Source organism: Euwallacea similis, chromosome 17 (genome assembly GCF_039881205.1).
Source record: "Euwallacea similis isolate ESF13 chromosome 17, ESF131.1, whole genome shotgun sequence".
In the NCBI taxonomy this organism is placed as follows: Eukaryota; Metazoa; Arthropoda; class Insecta; order Coleoptera; family Curculionidae; genus Euwallacea; species Euwallacea similis.
The window spans coordinates 2,607,828-2,627,236 of NC_089625.1; the positions used below are offsets into that span (position 1 = coordinate 2,607,828).

At 35.8% G+C, this 19,409-nt stretch overlaps 1 protein-coding gene across 1 annotated transcript in view; it reads left to right on the forward strand.

The window, feature by feature from the left end:
• The window catches only part of sm (smooth), a 65,913-nt gene that overhangs the window by 34,640 nt on the left and 11,864 nt on the right, over positions 1 to 19,409 (forward strand). Inside the window, exon 6 of the mRNA XM_066398304.1 lies at positions 16,089 to 16,163. Within this exon, the coding sequence (XP_066254401.1) occupies positions 16,089 to 16,163 (75 nt within the window). The remainder of the gene's footprint in view (positions 1 to 16,088; positions 16,164 to 19,409) is intronic.

Genomic DNA, 19,409 nt, shown 5'->3' on the forward strand with positions numbered 1-19,409 from the left:
TTAAATTTCCAAATATCACAAAAGTCAGTAATGTACCTTGTGACTTGCTTTATGTTACTTTGTTTAAACTAATTTGAGTAATTTAGTGATAATTACGAGAATTTGTTTTTGTAATCAAATGGTCGAGCTTTAAAATTATAGAAAGCCAGTAACGTGGCTAGTTTCTCAGGATTTCCAGGAATTTTCAAGAAGTAAACAACATTTTCTGTCCGAATCTACTTTCAGCTTTTCAATTCCAGAAAAAGTTAATAGCGTAGCTTTTCCTAAAAGTTTCTGAAGTATTTCTGAAAGCGCAATAAAAAACTGATATATACAGGGTTATTCACGCTATACGGCGCGAAATATTATGGCTAAAATACGAGGCTTTTAAAAAGTTTCACTTTTGGGCTATATGAGGATCTATTATGGTTACTTTTTAAAATTATTTTCATATTATACAGGGTGTCCCAAAAGCCTTAAAAGTATCAAAGTTGTGTTTTTTTAAATGGAACCCTCTGTATATTATTGCATTTTTGGATTCTCCGATCAAAATAAAAAATAAGTGTCTGTTTTAATAAGGTTTATCATACCTAAAACTTAAGGTTTTTTAAATAATTTGAATTTTATCAAAATTTGACCTAATTTTCATGTTTTAAACACTTAAGAAGTATTTAAGTTATGCAAGTGCAATTTACAGTGTAGTGTAACAATAGATCATATTTTATATTCCAATCATGATAAACTTGCCATTTTATACAGGATGTGCAAAAATTAAAACTAATCAAATAAGAATTTTAAGTGGCTATAACTTGATTAATTTAAATACAACGCTATATTTTTTAACTTACCAGGATATGTAATTTTTAATTACCTATCGAATGGTATTAGGGTGTTCATAGCTAAGTCTTCGCGTTTTTACAGAATACGCTAAATAATTGTTCTTTGCGCCATTTGGTGTTATTTAATTCAAAGTTCTAAATCACATATCAACTACAACATAAAACAGAAACAAAATATTTATAATAGATGTAATTTATAATAAATGTATGTTCTATAGGCAGAACACCAACTTGCCATTCCTTCGATAATTATCGACACTTGTCGATGTGAACGCTGACGTCACTTATGGAAAATGTCATAAAAATTAATCAAGAGACTGAACTCATAAAAAAACAATTTAAATGAACTATAAAAAACGATAAATATGAAAAATTCAATAATTAACAAAATCATAGCAGATGTTCAATGTGATCCCCATTTCCTTGAATGCATAATTGGACTCTTCGTCGGAAATTAAATTGGACCCTTCTTAATACCTCTGGATTATTCTTCAAGGTGGTAAATTCGTAAATAATCCGATGACGTAATTCATTTTCAGTGTTTACGGGACTCGCATAGACTTTTACAAATTCAAAAGGTCTTAAAATTAATTTTTACTAATTACTTATCTTACATTAACCTTGCCACTCGCGCAAATGTTCGGCGATCGGGTTTCCGACAATTTGGAAAGCGCGCCGCATAAACTGAAACACTAGATGTTAAATTATCTTCGCAAAAACCCATAATTTTAACCATATCAGTCATTTCTTCATTAGAAAAGGCCATTATTATACTTAAAAGAAACGTCAAAAAATTTTGATTAATTTTTATGACATTTTCCATAAGTGACGTCAGCGTTCACATCGACAAGTGTCGATAATTATCGAAGGAATGGCAAGTTGGTGTTCTGCATGAGAAAAGAAAATAATTTTTTTCAACGTGAAATGTTAACCGTACGAGAAATTTCCAAGAGATAGAAAAGTTGGAGAAAGGGCTAATGTATCATCAGAAAAAAAACCTATACGATGCAGCTGCCTAACAAAAAGTTCTGATAATTTTTGTACGAAGATGGCTAAGAATTTACTACTTTCACATTGCGAAAAGACATGAATGTTACATGAAAATAATCTCTGTACTAATGAATAAATGCACAATGGGATTCATTAAAATCCATTGAAGCATTCTCGAGATATAGCAAAAAGTACGTTTTTTTTCAAGAACTTTGACCGCCAATAGCATCTAAACGAGAAACTTTCTTCAAATAACTTTTGACCTAAATCTTAATGTTTTGACCCAAATAATCTCGTGATACCATTTTTGACATTGATTTTCAGGACACCCTGTATATAACTCTTGATTTTGTGATTTAGTTAATTAGATGAGTCAGGATCGTGCCACGAGGATATGGAGGAGATTCGTAAAAATCAGGGCTAAGTGTCAATATGTCACTTTTTCAAAATTCCTAAAAACCATGAGAAATTAATTACGCTCCTGAATTTTGTGGAATTTGAAGGCTGGAAGATTTACCCACAAATACCTTCTTTTATAAGTAGACCTCGGAAATCATGGTAGTTCGACGAGTCGGTCGAAAAACTTTCTAAAAATGAAGGATTACATCTTAATCGATTTATTACTCTGCGCTTTGAAAGTTAGTTTTTTTTTAATAGTTTTAAAAATAGGATTCTCATAAGTAGAGGTGCCTTGCAAATGCTGTTCAAGGAACTTCTAAAACGGATATAATTGGTCTCGATCTTTTTTAAGTATTTTTTGATGTCCTCATTTCACTTTCAACATTTAACTCCCCTTCAAAAACATACTTGCAACGAAGTGACGTACCTACCAGACACGTGTTCACCTTGCAGAGCAGTGCCGTTGCCAGAGACACTGAGCCTTGACATTTGTTCCTAAAAACATACACGTAAGAAGGTCCCATGCAGGCAATGAAAAACGTTCCAAAGAGATTACTCCCGAGTCTCCGAGCGGCTTTTATAGGATCAAGCCGCTAACGGCATTTTAATATTACACGAGCAATACCTAAGGAATGGATCTACATGCAGTGTTGCCGCACATGTCCTGGATAGAACTCTTTATGCAGACGAATTTTATTGTATTAGATGTAAAGTGGAAACTATCCGCATTTGCATTGCGAGTTTTTACATGAAATTCTGCGTACGCAAGCAATAACAGTATGTGTTAATAATGGGAGTTTGTTATGCCATTTGAAATGTGCATACATTCCAGTTTAAATGTCATCAGAATGGGGGATAATGGGCAATGTTTATTGACTCGTGGTTTATTGACAAGGGTAACTAACTTTGCGGGGCATCGTATTTTCTGGCTAATGGTGACATTCCAATAATGACGGTTTATGAATTATTTACGTACAAATCGATATAACAATACAAGATATGGCCAAAGCTGTGTGCTTTGCGGTGAAGACCCATTTGACTCACGGACCGCCTAGACTACAAACTATCAACAGTCGGCCGACAGTTTGATCGGATCGGGCTGCATTATCATGTGCGTGCGTTTATCGGCCGATTTAAGATCGGCGAATGTGAGCACACCCGTACTCTGTATATCTTTGTAAGCAACCAATTAAATTATCGGCCGACTGCTTATATGTCTGTAGTCTGCGAGGAAACTTCAACTTATGTCCCATTATGTAACTTCGAACATGTCACTGTGAGATGATTGTTATTCGTCGTGTAACGTTGATCCGCACGCTGTCGCACGAGTATTTCCTACGCGTTGAAAGTTGACACATAACTTCTAATACTCATTTTTCCTTCCATTCCGTGAATCCAACGACGTTGAATAGAAAGTGGCAATATAAAACATAAATCGGCCCTTCGCCCCACACGTACCCTTTCCCATTTCTTTTATCCTCATAGGAAACTTTTTTCCCATTGTGTAACGTTACGACAAATTACCTCCCATTCCGTGTAACTAAGGCAGATTTCCACATTGCCTGGTTTCGCCATTATTACCCTAGTACGGAACTTGGTGAACTTCTAGTCCATATAAAAGAAAAACAATTAAAAACAGCTTATGGTGGAAATGACTGCAGTTTGAAAGGCTGCATTATGCGCAAACGAGAAATTGTTCATATTTCCGCGTTTTAACGAATATCTCGTGCGTGAATCGCATCAACGTTTTTGTTTCGCAGCGTTGAAATGTTTTAATTAAACCTTTTATTAAAACAACGACGATTACAAATGACTGCACAGACCGCCTTGATAAATAGGACTACGTAGGAATTAAGGGCTGAACCCTCTGCGATTATGCACTGGCGCTGTAATAACCTGGCTTAATTCCAGGCCCGGAACAGCTCTCGAATTTCATTTCGATTTATGTGGATTAATTTAACAAACTAATTAAAATCGTGAGGTTGCCAGTGATGGCTTCGGGACTCGCAATTTCCATGTTCTGGGACGAATCTATTGCCATGAAATTTCCTCACAAAACACATGAATCCAGGACACACTGTAACAGCCACACCAACCGGTTTTTTGAGTAGAACAATGTGCTTTAGTGTTAGCATGTCTGTTAGAGACTGTATTTAGCCTAATAATACGTTGTGTTTGATTCTAGGTCTCCACAATCATTGTTCTACCCAAAAACACCCAGTATATATAGTAACCATGTCGTTAATATATATAAATAAAAACTTTCTCTCCAAACTCTTCCTGCGCCTCGCATACAGACAGAAACATCACCAAAAAACATCACTTATACTCAGACAGAAATTGTCATAACTGTAGTGCGAAATTATTGTTCATTCGTCGACTCTACGTCATGTCACTCACGTGGTTTGCTTAACGTGTTCACAAAAGTGATGCCGGTGTTTTTGTCTGTGTGCAGGTTGGTCGAGAACCCACGCCTAAGAGGGCGATAATTTTGACCGGACCGGCACCACCAGGAGGGGTTGGAGATGAGGTTTGAGGAGGAGAGGCCATAGGAGGTGAGTAGCTGTTGATTGCGTGAGGAGAGCGGCTTGAGAACGGACGTTTTGTTGTCACAAGGGCAAAAAAATAAATAAAAAGTTTCACATTTTATTTTGACCGATGTCGGTATAATTGTGAAAAGGAATGAAAGAATATGAAATTTTAATTTGACCCGCGTGGGAACAAATTAAGGGAAAATGCAGGAGTGGGTAGTTCTATCTTGAAGTAATCTTTTTAGGTTCGTTGTTCATTCAGTATAGAGACTCGTCAATGAAGTACTTACCCTAAGGGTGGTCATTATTTCGCGCTAGGATTGGTGGTATATTAGGTGTCTCGAAATATTGACTAACCTCGTGTTCCTAACTTAACTCATTAAATTATTATAAATTTTGATTCATATTATTGACTCATTTATATTTCAAAAATCATAAATGAACGAGATACAAAAAAAAGTAGGAATTTTGTTCTCAAGAATAGAAAAACGCAAGTTGTGCACGTTGAATGTGAAATTAGCAAAACAACTTTTAAAGCAGATTCAAAATGAACAGTACATTGTGCATATTTACCTTATTTTTGCCGATAAATTCAACTACAACTTTGTGTCTTGAATATCAGATCAAGTATGCATTTGCTTGCGGTCAAGAACTTGTGGCTGAAAGTAACTTTTTCGTTTGTCAAAGTTCCCAAATTCACTTTCAGTTCGATTTAAAATTTGTGGATTGTTCTGTAAACCTTTAGATTCAGTGAGTCATAGTGTTTAATGTCGTTTCTCAAAGGTGGCAGGAACTTTTAAAATTTTGGGTTAAAACTGTAATTTTTCCTCTTTTTTTTATATTTTTCGATTCCTCGCTTGAAAGTGATCTTCAATCAACTACTAACTCTTTCTATTATCAAGAGAAATCTACTTAAGAAATTGTTCAGGCGATAAAAGCAAATGAATATGATTTTGCATATTTGCTAAGAAATTTCGAAAAATTTCCCCAAATTTCCTTTTCATGGAGTGTTTGAGGACTCTTATTCAGCCTAGTGCTATTTTGAATAAGACGTCTCTTGGATATTTTCTGCGAAACAAATACTTTTGGAAAATTTAGTTTGCACAGTCAGTGTTTTGACACTTAGGTATTTTCTTTTTAAACAAATTCCCCTTTCGTATTTATTTTGACATGTCGAGCTTTCGGTGCTTTCGCAGCGATTAAGCTTTTCCTGGAGAGACACCAGATTATATGATAATATGGCTTGCGTCCGATTAATTATGTCTTCACGTCAGACCAGGAAACTTATGTTAAATGGAGGAGAATAGACAAATAAATTGACCTATAAATAGGTGGCGCGAAATTCCGCATTATTACTTCTTGATAGATGAGTAGTGTTCTCACATGGAATGGGTAAACTCATCTGTCAGTTTATAGGGAAATTGTGGTGCTAAACGCTGCAATACTGCTAAGTGGTTTTTCCGATTTTACTGCGAGTTCATGCTTAAGCGGTCACACGACTGACTTGGCAAATAACTCAATAAAAATAAAGACGGATTAGAACTGCCGACTTTTCGTAACAATTTTCAGCCAAGAAAGAGGAATACAAAAGGATATTTAAATGCAAATGGGCAGATAACTTTCCGGGAAAGCTAATAAAAATACGGAGGCTCATTTCGGTGTTCCGGGCACCTCTCCAAACTTAAAGTTTTGTCATGGACTTGACGAGAAAAATTTGTATAAAATTAAAAAGCTGTTGATGCACTCAAAAGTAAAATAAAATTAGAAATATAGCAAAACTAGCTATTTATCATCATGACAATGCCATTTTATCTTTATTACTTTTGAGAATCCCATTAAACCAGATTATCGCCCCCCTTCGCATAGCTTTATCTGAGACGACCCCGCGTTTAAGTTCTAAGATTATTTGATGTAGGGTGTCAAGATGAAAATTATTTTATTTTTGTTGAGAATAACCTCAGCTAGATTCAACGAAATTAGGTCTTCATATCGCTTAAATTCCCATTAGACCTGGAAGGAGCAATTCTCAGACGTGTTTGTTATCTTTACGACTTGCTCATCATTTACTGTGTACCCCGATTCCCCACATAGCCTAAGGTTATATCACACATTAAAGAATGTTATCCTAAAGTTACGTTGTATTTAAGGGAGATTTCCTATCAAAGTTCGAGCTAAGTTTCTGATAAGGAATGATGTGCATGGATGGAATATACGAGAGATGTTCGATTGCGGAATATTTCGAAGTTTATATGTGCGATAAGTTCAAAGATGTTTTTTACATGAAATAAATATTGAAATAGAGAAATTTTGTGAGTTCTTAACTGAACTCCTACTGAAAATGTTAAGGTAGATTTGAGGCGATATGAAGAATTCGGAGATTTTTCCACCCCCAGGGGACCTATGTTGGAGATATATAAAATGTTCTTGTTTTCCTTGCTTGTAAGATAGTCGAGTCATTCGATAAGATCCTAGATAACAGCAAAACCGGAAAAGAGAAAAGTTACAGGGCTTGGAAAGGAACGAAATGGTAACGATCCTGAGATTTTTGAGAGACAAGTTCAACGGATTTTTTTTTTTTTAATTTAATTTTTCTCCTTTGTATTCCATTTTACCAACAAATTTGTGTCACGATCCATGTGGCTTTATACCAATATTCCCGTGACACATGAACACACGATTACATGGAATGGAACAATTCGATTGTGTTTTCCAAACGAGCGTAACAATTAGTGCGCAATTTCATTTGTGATTACAATGGACCGAAGTAAAACTAAAAAAATTAATTAAATTTTATTGCCTCCAATGTGGGAGAGACATGGAAAACATTCATTGAATTAATGTTTATGTGTGCGACATTAAACCAACGTTTTCTTTAAGTGTAATACTCTGAAAAATTTTATTTCTGTACAATGTAAGTATTACATGGTATGGATATAACCTTAAACATCCTCTCCAAGCTTTAAACACACATAATCCTAGGACATGCAAATAACGTCAGGCTTTGAGAAATTATTCAGTAAAATGATATATCGTTACAAGCAAATCCCTTAGCGGTGATAGAAATAGGAATTTGCAATGACAAGTTTCGAACAAAACCGTTTTCAGGCAGATGCCACCTCTTGTGATGTATTAAACCAAAATTTTGTCCTCATTAGGGCTTCGATGTTCGTGCAATTTAATTCCGAATAAAACCTACAATCCTCAACGTAAACACTGATGTCTTTTTTCTTTCTTATGTGGAAAATCCTTTTCGTCTGAAACAAGTCGACGATGATGCCCGGAAAAATGCTTCCCCTCATCTCAATCTTTGGGCGCCCGGAGAATGCGAAAATAACAAGTGAAAAGGGGATCGGAACAGTGCAACAAAGCGGAATCCAATGAACTATTATGTCAGAAGTGACGTATTGGATGTCGGTCTGGGGGATTGTCTTTCCGTAATTGCTCTGGAGTGCTTTGCCCAAGTGAATCTCGTAAAAACTGTAGTATATCATTTATCAGGCACGTTTTTTTTCTGATGACAAGCAATCCCATTTTGATGGAGGATTTCCTAAACTACTCGAAAAAAAGCTGACAAAATGCGACCTAAAATCGTATCATTACGTCAAGACGACAGCGACGTCCAATTTTTCTGAATTAGCGATGGCAAAATGATTAGAGCCGCCCAAATCGTCTTGTGAGAGCTTCCCAACTTAATAAAATAACCCCGAAGAGTGTCGTGGCTCCTGTTGATAACGATTAAAATCAGTCCACTGAAATGGAATCTCTTTTGGACCACGTGCCGACTACACATCCGGCTTCCTTATTTTGTTGTTTTAAAACTCTGAACATTTCCTTGTCGTATTAAATGGAGATACACATTTCGGTATAGACAACAGTGGAACATCTTGCCGAGATGTCTTTTTTTGTGATCACGCTTAGGGCAATCTGTTCTTTTCTTTGTGTGTATTGTTCACGTTTTTTCCACTGTATTTATCCTTAGTAGGTGTCTAACAATGGTGTGCAGATGGACTTGTATACTTCTACGTTACTTCTCTCTTCTGCAGACTTGATACTGATTCTGTTACCTTCGTGTGTGAGCGATTAAAACTGTTTTGTCCGCTTAGCAATTTCTATTCTCATATTTCGAATGTGTTTAGAGAGTTTCAGTTTTTTATCGTCTGTTACTGCCAAGTATGTTACGTAGTTTTTTGCTCTAGTTGTGACCGTTTAACGTTGGGAAATCCGCTTGAATTTGGAGATGGGAGAGTGGAAGTTGGTCATTGGTGGCATTTTGTGTTGGTCAAAAATTGATATTTATCCCAGAAAAAAGTTTGAATAGATAAATCCATGCGTCTTGTCGTCCGTCCCAAATCGAGATCGCCTAATTATTGATCAGTGAATATCTTGAATGCTTTTATTCGGAGTATGGCGAATTCGGCATTGTTTTTGTTATGTCATTTTCAGGCTGTGATAGAGAAGAAAATTCTGGTCCAGTTAAAAATTCAGAAATCTTGATATCAAGGGTGACGTTGTCGTCGTGTTTTCAGATCCAATCAAGATTTCATCGTTTTAGAATTATTTCCTATTTTAGTAAATGAGCATACTAGACGATATTACTGAACCTCGCTATCTACGAAAGGCTGAATAATTTCTAAAAAAAAAGTAAATAAAGAAAAATTTATATTCAGACGCTTTCATAATGGTATGTAACGTAAATAGACGCGATCTGTGATCAATTGAAAAAAAGTCATAACCGAGAACTTCAAACATACTTATATCCTTGAGTTGTGCTCGTTTTGTTGTTTGCATTTCGCCCATTAGGTTTCGCATTCATTTTTCGAGTTCTCATTTATTGTTTTCTTCAGTGTTTTTATTCTGGCGAATGTGTCCCCATCCGTGTTATTTTAATTTCTGGAAAATAGCACAAAGAACGAGATTTTGTCCACCTGGATGAAACTTTAACAATATTTTCAGAAAAAAATAAAGCTAGGCTTAAGCCGACAAAGAAACGAGGCGCTTCCATAATAATCTCCGGGATTATCGCCTTTTTAGTAGACGAACGGTCTCAGTGTTTGCCAAAGAAAGATAATAACCGCTTAAAAAACCAATTCGGTTTTCTTATATTAATACAGAGCTGACACCATAATTTATCTTTCTAAATTCCTTAATATAAATGCGAGAACACACCCGTTATTGGAAAACGTTTTGCAGTGTCCACACTACAACTGATAATAATATTAAGTTACTAAGCACTTCTGATTTTTAAAAGTGTGATATCATATACTTATGATGCGTGATAAGCTTTTAAAATTTCAGTTTTTCGATAACAATAGGAAAAATTGGATTTTAGAGAGCAGATTTCTTGATATTTTTTAATAATTTTGAACCTTGGGATGTTCGCTTTTTTTAACTTAATCCAAAAAACTTCACCGTTCGTGTAAATAATTTTAGAAGTTTTCTGCAACCTGGTTTGGAGAAAATGCCTTTAATGTCGCACAATATTTGTTTAAAACTAATATTTTCGAAGGAAATGATAGCAAAGATACCTCGAATTAGATTTGGCGCTTTCTAACCGCTTTAATTTTACGATCATATTTTTTCATATAATATTTCACGACAATTTTTGAAAAACAAACAAGAGATTTCCATTGAATATAAATACTTCTTCACAGAAAAATGGACAAAAGCAGTTCTGACACATCTCCAACTTGACCTCTCTTTTATTGATAGGACTGCATTAACTTCTTCTGGAAATATACCGCATGACACCACATTTAGCCCTTAAAAAATTTACGAGGAAATTTTAGCTAAAAAAGTTAAACAGTTTAAACAAATCATCAATCATTTCCTCCCCCTAACATGACATTTAAAACCACATGCTTGTTACCTGACCTAATGCTTGTTACTTGGCCTCATCAACGCCCCCACTTAAATTCCGTCATCCTGATTGATGATGATGAAGACAAAAGAGAGTTGCAATGTTGCCATTTTCCAAATAAATGTGCGTCATGCTTCCTAGTATTACGACCGGTAGAGCTGGAACAAAAATATAATCTACTGAAAATATCCGGGGTGCCGTACCAACTTATATTCCGCCATTCTGGTTGAAGATGAAGCGAGTGTTGCGATGTTGCCACTTTCATAATAAACCTCTTCTCTGCATTCTAATGATTATACTGATGGAAATATCCGGGATGCAAGACCGACCTTGTACGATATTTCGTCCGGGGCACATTTGTGGGGTTGAACACGACCTTGCCTGGCCCGATGCCAAATGAAGGGATCGCGGAGTCCTGTCAGGACATAACCGCGTCACATGCCGGGGTGAGGCGCAACAGGACTGAATTATTGAAGGTGTTTTAATCAAAAGAGTCGTTTTTTGGGTCAGACCCAGTTGTAGTTTAAATACTAACGTTGTTGTCGGGCACGGGGTTTAATTTGATAACAAAGGGCATAATTTCAGGGTATGATTGCAGCGAGAAATGCCTGCCAGCCACGCAGTAATTCTGTAGCTGCGTGTAATAGTACATTCGAGTTTGGGCAACTGGAAGAGTTAATTATGTTCAAATTGTTTTGCACTAGCTAAATTTAGTCTAGGACTAGATTAAGCCCTCCTCGTAGTGCAGATACAGTGCTGCGAGGGTTAATTAACCATATGCAATTTGCTCAGTATCGCCGTTTGTTTTAGCCATGAGAATTGCCTCCAAACTTCCTCCATTATTAAAAATCTTTCAAATACATAATTTATGAAGGCAAGTTTCTAATACGAACATCCGATATCGAGTTCCAACTAAGAATGGCTTTAATCAGCCGCGATGCAGAAGCAGGAATTAAATACTGGAGCCGCCTGGAAACGGGAAATAGAAACTGTAATGTATTATTCATGTAACACTTGCTGCTGTGCCTGGCTTTTGCCTTCTCTTAAGTCAACTTCGAATTTTTCTGTGGCTTCGTAAAATTCATTATAATTTTAGTTGAGAGGATCTTGGGGTAATCTAGATGAAGTGGAAAATCATGGGGGTGGAATAATTTTGTTATTTTCTTGAAATTGCCCTTACTTGTTTAGTTAGTTAAAGTTGCAAAAAATGTCTTAAATTACGAAGCCTAAGGAATTGATATTCTTCACTTCAGTATACAGGGTGTAACTGAATGTCTTGGCCAAACTTTACCAGCGTGATCTACGGAACCAAAAGGTAAAAAAAGTTCCTATAAACATAGGTCCGCAACGCCTTTGTTTAAAAGATATAAGGTGTTGAAATGAAATTTTTTATTTGGTTTTTCTTGAATCATTTTGGACAAAGATCGAAGAATCGTACAAAATTTGGAATTCGGGGGCTTTTTATAACGCAAAACCCAAATATTATCTTAATTTTTTTATTACTAATAAAGGGCGCCACATACAGGATTCTATCACATTTTAACCGGCCCAAACTTTTTTGTCCGACGCTGTATATCACTTTCGATTAGAAATATCCTTTTTGCCACCTATTCTGCTTTAAAATGGTGTACTTTATCGATGTCGCTAGAAGCAACGGTTTCCGATAAAAACGCATCTCAAACTAATGATGCATGCCGAATGCATGTTTTAATTAATAAGTATTTTTGACATGTGTCTGTAAATGCTTAGTTAAGAAGATACTTTAATTAAAAATTAAAAACTTTCGGTTAAGAAACAGTAAATTCTATTAACAATTAGAGGTATTGTTTAAAATGTCTGGCTCCGGCAGCAAAACAAAAATAATTAATTTCAACACCCTGCATCTCTTAAACGAAGACGTTGCGGACCTATGTTCATGGGAACTTTTTTTTCCTTTTGGTTTCATAAATCACGCTGGTGAAATTTGGCCAAGACATTCAGTTACACCCTGTATGGAATGAACTTTCTAAGGATACGCGAAACAATTTCATTTAGTTTTCGCAGCAATGTGCATACATATGTATTTTGTCCATTAAAAAAACGAAATAATGATATTATGATATAGTGGAAACATCGGACATAATATTTTATGATATTATTTTAGAGGTAAAGAAATGCGCTAAAAGCAAAGTGACTTTGCTTATAAAATGTCTTTCCATACAACGTCAGGGAATATTAAATGCGATCCTCGAAATTGTTTCTGATGTCGGAAATTGATGGTTTCCGAGATTCCTTTACTCTTTACTAACCATAAAAAAAATCTTGCTTTGTGTCCTGCAATGTGAAGCGGTAAGAAATTCTCGGCAAGAAACCTTTTATCGTGCCATATACATATATGCCGTCCATATTATCAGGAGCAACGCTCGGCCACGAGACGAATTATCGGTCGTTTTAGCCGGGGTTTTTTTAAAAAACATGAATTGTGTAACTTTCATGGTCTCTTAGTCCATTGGATTTTAATTCACATTTAAGGTCTGGATATTAAATTGCCGATTTTAAGCCCTCCAATATCAGTATCATTTGCATTTGCTGCCACTGTGAACGATTGATTTTTTACCTCGATATAAAAGGAATCAGTGAATTTTACAGACAATTAGTCATTAAAATGTGCATAAGAGCGTTCATATTAAATGGTCAAGAGGGCACATATGCCTGGTTTTGTCTTTATGAGAAGTTTTTGGTCGTGATGTTAAATTTAAGAGCTTATTTCTGGGAACGAATCAAGTGTACAGATTCTAGAAGGAGTAGTGTAAAAAATTGATTGTCAAGCGAATTTCAGCAAAATCAAAGATTAGAGAAATCTGTACGTCTTTTCGGATAACTTTTCGATGGGTTTCCAGTGGTTTCAAAAAGAGTTTATCGTGTCTCTCGCACGTGCCTTCCGTTGAGTGTAACTGACTAATATCAAGCTGACGGGGTGAAGTCGGCGTGTGATGTTGACATTTATCCACGTGAAGCAGTTAAAAAGGGCAATTCTATTCCTATAATAAACTCCTGGTATAACCGCTTTTGACGTTATTTTATGTTTCTATTCAGCCCCTCTGGGGGTTTTAGTCTAAATTATCCCTTAAAATAAATCTAGTTGCTTTACATTTCTTATAACCGACTGTATTCTTCACAATACAATGGGATTTTCCTCGAGATAAATAAACTCCTTGTCGACCCATTCCAGAGTGTTATCCTATATTTTCCTTTCTCGTTTTTTCGATTTAGAAAATTGGCATCCGAATAGACGTCGAACTAAAAATCCCATCTCGGATAGTCTGGATAAAACTTCATTTGATAAATGATGCCATTTGTTGCTGGGAGGAAGTTATTTCCCTATCGGAGATTCTTAAGTTCGGAAATTAGGTCACGTTTAGAGTCGGGAGGAAAGTTGGTTTCTAGTTTAATAAGCTTGAATTTCATAACCTGAAGTACCTCATAACGACTGACCAATTAAGTGTGTTTAGAAACTTAAAGTTTCTCAAAATTAAAGCTAAAGCAGTGTTTGAAAGTTAATTTGTCTTCAAGGAGTACAAAGCAAGCACTTTGTCGAGAAAAGACATTTTAACCGATAATTGGTCTGATGTAGCAGGGTAGGAAGCAAAGTGGTATATTATACTTGAAAGACCGTATTAAAAATTAGATGGCAATCAGAAAAATTCTTTGAGTTTTCAAAGGTCTTTCTCTTTCCCTAACCTCCCATTTCCAACAAAGACTTTACTTTAAAACCATCCGCTACAGTTTAAAAACTTTTTACGATAAAAATTGGAAAGTTTCCGGATAGATTTGAGCCTCGGAAAATAATGTCTCCCATTGTATCTGTACTGAAATAAATCACCCTTTTCCTGCAGAAAATGCCGTCGTTTAATAATGCACATACATCAAAAAGCAGCAACTTATGATCGGAAAAATGGAATTTCTCTTTTTGTTTGATTGTTCTGCTAAGAGTTTTGAGAAGAGTGTGATGAAATGCACAAGAAAAAAAACTAACACATACCTTTGTTTTTGTTGTGAAATTTCACATTCAGAAAGTGCAAATTGGAAAGAGCTCTTGAATGTTCTTTTAGAGTGATGAGGGTCGGGAATTTTTTGCTTTCTCTTTTTCATTTTGTGATGTTGTTTAATTGATTTATTCTGGAGTTTAGACATTTTTATTCCTTATAGCACATACAGATTGGAGAATCTTTACTTTTGAATGAAACGTTTCTTATATAAATTATTATAAAGCAAGGGCCAAAAATCCCGCATGCGTTTATTTACTTGTATTTTTTTATATGAAAGACCAATATTGTTTTTGAGATGAGTTTTCCCAAATATATTTATTATCTTGCAACCACATATCTTGACTTCAAATTACCTCTTCAAACAGTTGTTCAAAAATTTAGAGAAGTGAAGTTTAAAATTGCCGAGGAGATAGAAACAAGCATTTTCTGTATGTTTCATTTTATATATGAATTTATTTTGCCCACTGTATACAATTTTCCACAGGTTTCTATACGTCATCTTATAGTTCGAGACTTATGTTCAAAATTACTTCCCCACATTTATAGTCTGTAAAGATATGAGTAAGATGTACCGAACATTTGGCGACCCTTCTATCCTGACGACTTCTACACGAGGGCAGTGGAATCACGCTCTTTAGTAGCCGTGTTCTTAGTCCGAGCGCATTTGACCAGTCGATTTAACACAACAGTCTTAGTCCAAGAACTTATCAGGACAAAATTTCTTAAAAATGCTCTAATGATTTGATTAAATTTAACTAACCGCATTAAATAATTGCGCCTAAAAAGAGCCCTCCTACCACCTGAAGCTTTCATGAAAATTCTCACCGTAGTTGTTTTGCTATTCAATCAATGTAAACAGTGTTAAGTACCTACATAGTCGGTAACGAGGGAAAATCAAAGAGCCTTAAATTTAAATTTTGGTCCATTAAGCGGATCTTAAATCTATACAAAAGCCGATTGGCCCGCTCCTTAAAAGGGAAAATGGTGGAATTTAAATATCTGCCAGTTAGAGAGCTGCACAAACAGCAATTTCCTTTCGCAGCTTAAAATTCTCGGTTTTTGGGGCGAAGTGGGTCTGGGTCCATGTTGTTGGAGAGCGCAAGTTTTATTATTAGATTTGGGAAGCCCCGTATTAAGGCATCAACATAATTTAGGACGTTTCCATTTCGTGTATTTCAGCCCCAACTCCGAATCGCATGATGCACATTTACCCTTATCAGATGCGGTGTGCTTTACCGTTGCGACGAACTTGTTTGCCCGTGCAGCTACACACGACAAGTTTATTCCGAGGGAAAATTGAGTTTACACGGTTTTAGTTTTATTTTCAGCGTAACGGCGCGTTTCCGTGATTCCATCGTCTCTGGATGAAGTCATCTTTGTAGAACTACCGGATCTGACTCGTTTACGAACATTTAAACTCTGAGTAGTTAAAGTTTTTAATCTAACGGAGTTTTTGTTGTTTCAGTAAAGGAGAACGCAAATGGAAGACCACAGCCCTTATTGCAAGAACCACATTATGGATCGCGACCTCAGCCCTACAGTGAGTGAACTGAAATAGTGTATATGATATAATTAGGGCCGAAAATAATACTTTTTAAAGTACATTTAAAAAGATTCTAAAAAAATTATGAACGTGTGAAAAGTACAGTTGGCATACTGTATGACGTTGCATACTCGTGCACTATATGATTCATAGTTCTGGTTGGAAATCTCATAAATTTTAGGTACATACCTCCCTCAAATTTTCCGTGATGGACTCCTAAAAATTGCAGTACATGCATTCGTCATGAGTCTTCGGTGAAATTATAAGGTATTGGTAAAATGGTAATAAATTTGACTACACATTCTCTATGCCGACTTTCGAGAAGAAATTTATGGTATCATGTTTTACGACTAACTTTATTCATTTCTAATATGTAAGGCGTTTTTGAAACATGTTCTAGTTGGATATGGGGCCGTGTCTCGATTATTATAGAAAATAAAACAAAAACTCTAATTGAAATTTTTTTAGATTTTCAATTAGAATTCAGTGACGTGTTTGGTCATTTTAAACCCTTTACCATTCTGCTTATCCCCCTATGAATTCATAAAAAAAAGCGCTACTCTATATAGAAGATTGTGAATGATTCAGGAAGGTGTCGGACTAACGGGTAACCCCACGAATTTAGTTTCACATTAAGATATAGTGGATCTTGACAATGTTTTGCAATTTGCTTCATTTAAGAGAGAGTCTATGTAGATATCTAGATATATTCTGCCTTTCCTTGAGCATGAAAGATGAAAAAAGTCTCTACGAAATGGATAAGTGGATAGTACATTTGAGAAATTCATAGTTGCTTTTTGGAGTGTTGATTAAAGCCATCAAATAAGGGGAAAAATCGTCCTTTCTTCACCAGTTCAGTATCCCCATCGAATTTACATATTTTGATAAATTCTGACGGCTCTGAGAATTGAGGTAGGCTTTCGGGTTTTGTTGAATCTGGATGCTGAAACAATTTCTTACCAGATTGAAGACTTCAAATAGAATTTCTAGAATTCAGACGCGTTTTGTAATAGTTTAGAAAGTGCCAAAAAAACGTACAAATTTACATTTTGTTTTAATATTTCGAAAATTCCTATTCTCTAGAAACTAATCTAGAAAAGGAAGAAACAAATCAATTGAAAAATCATTGATTTTGAGAGTTTAATGATTCGTATATAAACATTGAAAACGTTTTGAAAGTGTGTTTTTGAATTCCCGGATCGTTCTTTGATAGAATACACTAATGGATATCTTAAGTTTTTAATCATTATTCATAATTATTATGATTTCACTTCACTTGATATTCAATGCCAAACATAACCGTTGAGTTTGACTCAAACTACATAGCTTCTAAGCCAACTTAATCAGAGAATCCGTACGTTTTGCTAACTTCGTTTTAAGTGTCAGCGTGATTAACAACAATTTAATTAAAAACTCCATCAAAGTGCCACTTTTGAGCTCCGTTAGCCCCCAGTAATATTGCTGCTGTTCATTAAAACTTGGGAATTGTAACATTTAAGTTCAGTACTGATGAGGAAAAAGTTTGAATAAGCAGGAAGTTACCTAAATTAAGTTTTCCTGACGCTCAATTCTCTTAAGATTTGAGATAAATGTTAAATAATTAGGACGATTATCTAACAAGTTTTTTTTGTCGTTTTAGTGCTTGTTTTTTCCCCAACCCTCGTCATTGTCGGGAAAAGTTTGCCTCGGCATTTTTATCTAGTAAACTGCCATATATTTTCTCGTTATAATCTCGTTTTATGAAAGAGTTCCAAAGAACAAACACATTTTTAGTATGACAATGCCCGTGAAATATTGTATAGAACTCGGACGGTAGTATTTTTCTCCATAAAAGAACCCCGATTTTTAGTTGAAATTCACTTTACAATTCTCCGAAGCGATTATCTCCAGCTCGTCAAACATTGTCCGAAACTTTGTCGCCGACTTTTTTAATTACAAAAAGAGCAAGATGCAAATTTAATTTCCAAACTCCCCCACCACAAAAGAGATTCATTTATCAAAGTGCGCCCTTCACCGCCACGTATCGCCGGCGTTGTTGTATAGTTAATTTCGAAACCCTTTTGGTAAAAGTTACTTAGAAAGTTAAAAAGCCTTAAATAAAAAAAAAAAAGTTGGAGCCGGAGGCCAATACTCCAGACATGGAATTAGCATTAAAAGAACTTTGAAAAGTTGGGTAGAGACTTGTGCCGAATTTTAAGTTTTGCGGGCGTAAACTAAAAGTTTCCTGGTCCGTTAAGTTTTATTCAGATGCGTTCGAGGTATGTGAAATCGTGATGTATTCTGTGAAATATTGCCTATAGTAACCCATTGGCATTTATAGAAAATTCGATACAACCTCAGTTTGAATCCTGTTCAAGTAAAAAACTCTCCATGCTTACGAGATATCGAGTGAAACTATCTTACTGAAACAAAACCCCGAGTTTTATAAAAGAATCTAGACTTGTCAATAAATCCAAATTGATATGCCATCGATTTTGTTTCCAACTAATCTGGGTCGTGCGAAGTTAGATAGTCTCCAAAAGCAATTCCATTAATAAAACAAATAGGAACCAATTTAATTTTGCGCCGTGCCAAATTCTTAATTATCTCTCGCACTCTCGTCTAATGATTATTTTTACGACCGGCTAAAATTACTCTTGTTCTGGGCCTTGTTTGCTTTCGCACGAGCTCCGTGGTATGCGTTATTGTTATGTAAGCTGCTTGCTGTTTACACAATCCCCTTTGAGGTTTTAGTTACCTGAGGTTCTCGCATAATCCTCCGAATTTCCATTAACTAAATTCGTCTCATCGAACCGTGGAAAATCGAATCAATCAGCATTAATTGCCTCAAAGGTCATCGGTATGTACGGGCACGTCTACGTGGGCCGCTACCATCAATCGCCCTGGCATAATATTCCTTCCCCACGATCTCAATATTTTCCGCCAAGTGAGGTTAAAATAACCTTCAAGTCCGCAGTAACTTAAACTGTAGTGTAGGCAGGAAAAACAGAAGTAGTGGCAAGAGAGATGCTCCAATTTCCCCAGAAAATCAAACAAATTTTAACCGGGATAAAAGCACGTCTCCGGAGATAGTCTCCGGGGTATAGCCTGCTTTTCTGTTGAAATGTTGCCGAAGGTTTCTCGTTATCGAGTTACACGTTCGGGATTTCAACAGCCCTAAAGGGTGTCACACGTTTTTATAATGGCGATGGTAATTAAGAACGCATGCATTGTGCATCCGTGCATGTGTGAATCCAGAACGCA